The sequence below is a fragment of the Myotis brandtii genome, unplaced genomic scaffold, assembly GCF_000412655.1.
Source record: "Myotis brandtii unplaced genomic scaffold, ASM41265v1 scaffold246, whole genome shotgun sequence".
Lineage (NCBI taxonomy): Eukaryota > Metazoa > Chordata > Mammalia > Chiroptera > Vespertilionidae > Myotis > Myotis brandtii.
This window is the reverse complement of record NW_005359310.1, coordinates 715,856-723,938: the sequence shown is the minus strand read 5'-3', so window position 1 is coordinate 723,938 and position 8,083 is coordinate 715,856. Positions and strand designations below refer to the sequence as shown.

The following is an 8,083-nucleotide window of genomic DNA, read 5'->3' as shown; positions in this document are numbered from 1 at the left end:
GCCCACCCCCGTGTCTCCCCGGGCCTCTGGGACTCTTGCCGTGGACAAGAAGCCCACGTCGGCCAGGCCCAGTTCCTTGGCCCCCAGACTGAGCCGCCCGGCGACCAGCGCTTCCACGCCTGATCTGAAAAACGTCCGCGCCAAGGTCGGCTCCACGGAGAACATCAAGCACCAGCCTGGAGGAGGCCGGGTGGGTCCCGGGACGCAGGTCCTCCGCATGCTTTCCCGCCACATCCCGCGCTGGTCCCCACGCATGTCCTCACCGCAGCCCGGGCACCAGGGAGGGGCCGGCAGGGCCTGGGCTTGGAGCTGGGAGGGGTGGGCCGAGTGCTGCGCCCTGATTGGAATCAGGGGCTCCTGTTCTGTGTGTGGGTTTAGGCTTACAGTTTTGTTTGGAGACAAAAGGTTCTACTTGACAACATGAGCAGAGGAGACTCTGGGGCTGCGACTGGTTTGTCCTGGGTCTGGCCTGCCCTGTGAGCAGCAGGAGTGTCTGTGGAGGGTGGGGGTCCTGGTGGCCGTGGCTGCCCCACGAAGGCTCTGCGGTGGAGTGGAGTGATGGAGCAGGCCCGCGGGCCTTTCTGTTTGCGTCCGTCCTGGCGTTACTTGTTAACTGTCAGCAACCAGGGCGACTTGGTGTGTGAGAAAGGTGGTGGCAGGAGTCCACTGCCCAGTCCCTGAGTGCAGCCTTGTCACCTGCATCGCCTCCAGCCCTTCTCCGCCACCACCCCTGAGGGCAGGACACTGACCTGGCTTCAGTCCCGAGCTGTTAAAAAATTGAAGCGGGTCCAAAGTGAGGCAGAATCTGCTGCCGCGGGAAGAACCTCCCGCCAAGAGGATTGGCCTGGGGTGAGGGCCTTGGGCTGGGCTCTGGCAGCCCCACCAGGCCTCCCTTCCCGCACACCCCTTAGGCTCTCCCGTGCAGCATCGTGGGGGCGCTGAGGAACGCACTCCGGCGGTTCCGTTTTTCTGTCCCACAGACCTGCAGGGCGTGACGCGCACGTCTCCGGTAGTGGCTCGCTGTGACCAGGGGCGCGTGCGTGGGGCAGAGAACGTTTGGGTGGGAGGACATTGTGGTTGGAAAGCCATAGCCCCGGCCACGCTCAGAGCAGAGCAGCTCACCGAGCCCCCGCCTGCCGGTCTCCGTGATGCTGGCTGCTCTTCTCGTGGCTCCAGCTTTGATCTGCAGCTCTTCCCTCTGGCTGGTCTACCTGGGAAATGGGTGTTTTTTCCCAGGAGCAAGGGGACCTGCTTCTGCCTGGCCTGGATTCGAGTCCCAGCCTTCTTTCCCTCTTGGCATTTGGGCTCTTGTCCTCTTGTTTTGAAATTGCCCTTCCTTTATCCCCGTCTAGGCCAAAGTAGAGGAAAGAACAGAGGCAGCAGCTGCAGCTCGAAAACCTGCCCCTCCCGCGGCCACTAAGCCTGCTGGGCCGGGTGCGAGTGCACAGAGGGCACCTGCGGGGAAAGTGAGTGTCCGGGGACCTGCCTCTTGCCGGTCAGCGCACAGCCACGCCCTCCTGCTGCCTCTCCTGTCCCTCCACCAGCTCCGTCCTCTCCCTGTGCCTTCTTCGTGTTTCGCAACAGGAAAAGTTTTTATCAACCCTGAGAGTTAACACTTGGGACTCATTAGTGCTTTGGGGACTATTTATTCAGCTGGATCTACAACTTTCAATCACTTCCTTCACACTGACCTTGATCTGACGTCCAGCTGTTACCCGCGCGCACACACATACTCACACACACACACTCACACACACACACTCACACACACTCACACACACACTCACACACACACACTCACACACACTCACACACACACACACACATTCACACACACACACTCACACACACTCACACACACACACACACATTCACACACACACACTCACACACACTCACACACACACACACACATTCACACACACACACTCACACACACTCACACACACACACACACATTCACACACACACACTCACACACACTCACACACACACACACACATTCACACACACACACTCACACACACTCACACACACACACACACATTCACACACACACACTCACACACACTCACACACACACACACACACACACTCACACACACAGCACCGGGTTCTTCCGCAGTGAGACATGGCACTGGTATCTTCTGGCACCTGGAATCCCGGAGACCCTGTGCTTTAAGCTGAACTAGAAGGCCCCTCTCATAACACTTCTGGGTGTGGGGATGGCTTGGTTTGTCCTGGCCCCCCAGGTCACATCTTAGCAGAAAGTTAGGGTGCTCATTACAGTGGAAGCCCACCCAGCACGGTGGCGCGCCAGCTGGAGGGAGAGGCCAGCTGGCCCTGCAGGTTCTTTCCCTCCGCCTCCGCCAGGCACAGGCCCGCCTGCTGTGGGGCCTCTGCCCGGAGCTGCGCAGCCGGGTGGCCTCTGGCCGAGGGCTCAGCCCAAGGACTCTGTACATCAGGCGAGAGGAAGGCTGCACCGCAGCTCCTGGGTGACTCCTGGGGTCCCTGGTGCAGACCAGGGTTTATTGGGAAATGTTTGTAAAGAAGCAAGAAATGGCGAGGTATTTGGGTTAGTGTTTGTCAGCGTGATTTCTCTACTCCATCGGGAGCTGCATCATTTGCAAAGGGCTCTGAAGGGAAGGGAAGAGAAAGGAAGCAGGGAGGGAGGAAGGGAGGAGTAGAGAGGGAGGGAGGGAGGGAGGGAGCGAGGGAGCTGGCAGCTGCTTCTTGAGAAGGCTGCGGGATCGGGCGGCTGCATTCCAGGGGCGGCCGCTCGCTAGCTCGTGTGCAGGACAGCATGCTGGGCCTACAGGACTCTCCATGCCCTGGGCTTCGTGAGGAAGCTGCTGGGCTGTGGGCCGCGCGCCCCCTGGTGTCCAGGACTGTGCACGACACGCCCAGCGCTGGTGTCTCAGATCTGTGCCCGGGAGCCCACTGCCCAGTGCTTCCCCAGTGGCTCTGCTGCAGCTGCTCCAGACCCCAGGCTGAAGGGAAGTCCCATCCCTGGGGAGGGACTGGCCCAGATGAGCCCCAGGACATGCCCCCCAGACCTCAGGGAGGGAGCAGGCAGGGGCGGCCGTGTGCAGGGAACCACAGCCCAGCCCCCACCGAGCAGTGGCAGCGCCAAGTAGCACTTCACCCCAACATCTGTTCTGTCCTATGTTGACTGTCCATCTTCACCCCTTTTCCTGCTCCTTCAGGCTCTGTGCTTCCCACAGCTGTTCTGCTGCAGGTGGGGCGGAGTTTTAACCACTCTCTGTTGGTCACGTGATTGCGTGTGGACTCACTGCGCCCTGTGTCAGTAACCAGCCCTCTCCCCTGTGTTGTCTCTGTTCTCTGACACTCCAGGTCCAGATAGTCTCCAAAAAATTGAACTACAGCCATGTTCAGTCCAAGTGTGGTTCCAAGGACAATATTAAGCATGTCCCTGGAGGCGGTAATGTAAGTATCAGCCTGGACTCTTGGGCCTCGGCCGCCGTGGGGCACACTGGGAGGAGCCCCGCCCCCACCTGTGCCATGGGCGCGCAGCCTGGCCAGCGCCGCCTCAGGAAGCGCCTAGCAAGTGGGGCTGGTGGGCCAACCCCCCTGGCGCCACTCCCTCAGCCTCTCCTCAGCCCTAGGTGGGCGCCTTGCTGCTCCTCCAGCTGCACCAGAGGCCGGGCCGGGCCGCTCCTGGGGGCCCACCTGCCTGCCCTGCCCGGAGCTCCCCCACCTTCCCTCTCCTGCTCTTTCTCCTCTTCTCCTGACCTCCTCTCTCTCCTTTCTACTCATTCCCCCACTTATTCCTTTCCTAGTTCTTTCCTTTTTTAGTCCCTTTTCCTCCTCTTTCTGTCCCTTTCCCTGTCCCACCCAGACATCCTTCTGTCGCGCTGCTCTTCCGTGCCAGCCGGGACCTGTGCTGGGGAGTCGGGGAGCCGTGTCTGTCGGTCATGTGTGAAGAGCGCCTGTGTGTTTGCCCCGTGTCCCTGCGACAGCGCAGGCAGCGGGACTCTGAGCTGGGGGTGCTGGGGGGGGTCATGGGCAGCCCTGCCCTTCCTGCTCCTCCACCAGTTTCAGTCCCGCCCCCAAGAGAGCCGCCCAGCCTCGCCCCTGGGCTCCTCACTGTCCCCCTGGACTGAGTCCTGCCTGCTCACCTGCCCCTTGGGCCCCGCCGTCCTGCCCGTGGCCTGCAAGCACCCTCGCGGCAGCTGTCTCGGGAGGAAGGCAGCCGGCTGTGCCCCTTCTTGCCCCACAGCCCCCTTGTGGCACCTCCTTCCACACCCTCCCCCCAGTGGGGCCTCGCCGTGTGGGCAGGAGCCATGGCTTTGCTTCAGGTGGGGGTGGGGGTAGTTGGCCAGACCTTAGCCAACCTGGTGTGGGATCAGCTGAAGTGGGCGACACGTTCTTTTTTTTCCTTTTTAAATATATTTTATTGATTTCAGAGGGGAAGGGAGAGGTAGAAACATCAATGATGAGAATCATGGATCAGCTGCCTCCTGCACGCCCCCAGCTGGGGATCGAGCCTGCAGCCCGGGCATGTGCCCTTGACTGGGATCAATCCCGGGATCCTCCAGTCCACAGGCTGAGGCTCTATCCACTGAGCCATACCATCTAGGGCCGTGGGCAACACTCAAAGATCTGCCCTCACTTTTCCTCTCAGCCTTGGGCCTGATGAAAACAGGGCGAGCAGGGTTTCAGAGGGAACTGGTGTGTGTGTGTGTGTGTGACACAAATGCACTATGTATGTTGTGCGTTGGAAATCATCGCTATTTACCTGTCACCTGCTATGCTCTTCACGCTTCCGACACATGGCCTCAGCAGCCTTTCTGGGGTGTCCTTGTGTAAAGCATCTCCATGTGGGGAGACGTCTGTCAGCAGCAGGGCCTTCAGATCCTGCCGGAGAGCTGTTTCCAGGGGGACCCTGAGGGTGAGCATCGGGCTGAGGTGCTCTCGCCCCTCCTCCCTCCCTCCGGGAAGCCAGCGGGTCAGCATGTGGCTCCCCAAGGGCAGGCCTGTGTGCAGGCGGAAGCTCCCGCCACAGCCCTCCCCTGTAGAGGTGCGGGAGTTCCCGTGGGGCGGGGCGAGGGGCGGGGCTAGCTCCACTACCACCCCCCACAGACACACACACACCCCTGGGGCAGAGCCAGGGGGGCGGGGCAGGAACTTAGCAGCTACTTTTGTGGGTGATCCCAACTTTAAACGTTGCAGCCGTTTTAATCCCATTTCACCCTCCGAGGAGGGCATGTCTGTTCCTAGACCTGCCGGGAGGGTCACTTCAGTAGCAGCACTGACATCTGCGCTGGGCCCCGGGCGTCACCCCAGGGGCAACAGCACAGCTACAGCCAGGTCCCGTGGCTGGGGGCTTGGTTGTGTGAGAACACGGCTGTCGGGCTCCACTGGGGGGACCTGTGGGCTGTCGGGGTTCACTGGGGGACCTGTGGGCTGTCAGGCTCCACCGGGGGGACCTGTGGGCTGTCAGGGTTCACTGGGGGACCTGTGGGCTGTCGGGGTTCACCGGGGGGACCTGTGGGCTGTCGGGGTTCACTGGGGGACCTGTGGGCTGTCGGGCTCCACTGGGGGACCTGTGGGCTGTCGGGGTTCACTGTGACCTCTGGGCCAGCCTTTGACCATGAGAGACACACGTCCTGGGCCGTGAAAGCTGCACGTGGAGGGCGGAGAGGAGCCAGGAGGGAAGGGGGTGGTGGGTCCTCCACGTCCCCGTGAGGCAGCGGAGCCATGTCTCGGAGGCAGTGAAGCTTTAACAACCTCTCATCGTAGACGTTTCCAAATATACACAAATGTCACCAAATAGAAAGTGAAACGGGCTGGCTGTGCCTTTGCCAGCTTCCTTTGCTTGTGGCCAATCTCCATTATTCTGGGGCCGGTCTTAGGTAACTCGCCCGTGTGCGAACCTCCCCGTATGTAACTAAGAGAGAAGTCTGCCACGTGCACGTGTAGGAGACCCACCGTGAGCATCGGGATCGGCAGGGCCGTGAGCTGTGACGATGCTGGACGCGCCGTGTCGCTCGCTCGCTCGCTCGGAGGCTCTGTGCCCGAGTTCCGCGGCCCTGCTGCTCGTGAGCGCCAGCGGCCGTCCTGGAGTCTGGGTTCCGCTGATGGTGCCCCATTAACACGCTCCTTTACGCTCCCATTTTCTCGATGTCGATTCAGGTTTACATTTTGTTACCACTCTGTTGCTGTTCATCCTCACCCGAGGATATGTTTCCATTGAGTTTTAGAGAGAGTGGGTGGAAAGGAGGGAGGAAAAGAGAGAGAGAAACATTGATGTGAGAGAGACACATTGATTGGTTGCCTCCCACACATGCCCTGACGGGTTGGGGATTGAACGGAACCCAGGTCTGTGCCCTTGACCGGGAGGCAAACCCACAAGCCTTTGGTGCGCAGGCCGGCACTCGAGCCACGGAGCCACCAGCCAGGCTCTGCCGCCTGCGGTAACCCTTCCACGGTCGTGTGGGTTCAGGAAACCTGTTGTGTCTTGTTTTTCTGGTCTTTTCTCTCGTGATGTCAGCGACTGATGCCCAACGCTAAGCCCCTGAGTGCATAGTAACTGGCTGGGATACAGCTGTCAAGTGAAGGCACAAGGTGAAGAAGTGGAGGGTTCGAGGGCAGACCCGTCGGAGAACCTGTGGGCTCCACACTGGGGTGAGCGCCCGCGGGCGAGTGCCTGAAGCAGCTGCCTCACCTTCGGCTGAGAGAGTCCACTTCCCGCTGGTCCCGTTCAGGGAGCCGTGCAGCCTGTGGCCAAGATGAGACAGAGGGGGCCCCCGGTGGTGGCGATGGCGGGAGGTGCTCTGTGAAGAGTTGCTGAGTTCCTGAAGCCCTTGGTGTCCAGTGCTTGCTGATGCCCGCCCCGGAGGCCATGTGGAGAAGGCAGCCTCTGAGGGCGGGGCTTGCGGGGCTCGGGCAGCATGGGGGGCTCTAGAAGCCTAGAAGCGAGGGCGACGGCTCAGGCAGGCAGCCTCCATGCTTCCAAATCCATTGTGTGTGGGCGCTGGGGGTGGGCGGGATGGGTGGGAAGACAGTCACTACAGGTTGTCTCAGGGCTTAAAAAGGCCTCTCCTCTCCGCTGAAGGAAAATGTGTGAAAGGGTCTGAATGGAAGAGTGAGGGCTCAGGCAGGCTGCTGGTGTGGGAGTTACTCCGCGCCAGGCCCGGGCTGTGGGCGGGGACTCTTCCCCTGGGAGACCCTGGTTCCTGACACAGAAGGAAGACAAGGCCAGGAGGTGGGAGGCGGTGGGTGTGCGGAGAGCCAGGCTCTTCCGCAGAAGCAGGGGCACCTGGGGTCCCGCGTGGGGGCTCTGTCCATGGAGGTTCTTTCCCAGTTTAAAGACGTGCTGGCGCCTGGTGCCCCGGTGCTGCCGCACGGCTCCTGCGAGGCAGGTCCGAGGAGAGTCTGTTGGCCTCTCGCCTCATACGTATGTCGACGATAGAACCTGTGCTGTCAGCCCGCAGGGAGGTGCATGGAAAAGAACTGGAAGGAAATGGGCCAGAACCTCTGGGAAGGAGTAGATGGACCGGGTTCGAGGTAGAGCAGGGGGTGGCTCAAGAGAGTGGGATCCAGAAAAAGGGGAGGAAGCTGTCTGGCGGTGGCCTGGAGAGGGCGGAGATGTGCGTGGAAACGTGTTTGGTCTGGCTGCACACGGGGAGCACTTTTGGAAGGTGACCCTGACCTTGAACAGACTAAGCTAGGAGCTCAGGAGGGAGAGAAGACACTTGAACTTGGATGCAAGGATTTCAGAGGGAGTGGCCTTGGCCTGGCATGTTCTCCCTCTGAGGCAACGTTTGTGTTGGTCATTTTCTTCTCAGGTTCAGATTCAGAGCAAGAAGGTGGACATCTCCAAGGTCTCCTCCAAGTGTGGGTCCAAGGCCAACATCAAGCACAAGCCGGGTGAGTCCCTCCCGGCCTGGGTGCGCGGCCAGCGGGGGTCACCCTCTGTCGGCCATGGCACAGGGGTCCTGGCCCTCAGGGAGCGGGAGGAGCGGCCGAGTCGAGGCTGCGTTTGCAGGGGCCTCGTCTGGAGGACGCTTTGTGTGCGAGGTGCCGCTGACCAGGACCTGGGAGGGGTTCCTGGGCTCCG

At 61.0% G+C, this 8,083-nt stretch overlaps 1 protein-coding gene across 1 annotated transcript in view; it reads left to right on the top strand.

The window, feature by feature from the left end:
- Positions 1 to 8,083, top strand: part of MAP4 (microtubule-associated protein 4) — a 69,614-nt gene that overhangs the window by 58,308 nt on the left and 3,223 nt on the right. The window contains exons 16-19 of the mRNA XM_014540506.1: positions 8 to 190; positions 1,353 to 1,466; positions 3,355 to 3,447; positions 7,812 to 7,893. Of these exons, the coding sequence (XP_014395992.1) occupies positions 8 to 190; positions 1,353 to 1,466; positions 3,355 to 3,447; positions 7,812 to 7,893 (472 nt within the window). The remainder of the gene's footprint in view (positions 1 to 7; positions 191 to 1,352; positions 1,467 to 3,354; positions 3,448 to 7,811; positions 7,894 to 8,083) is intronic.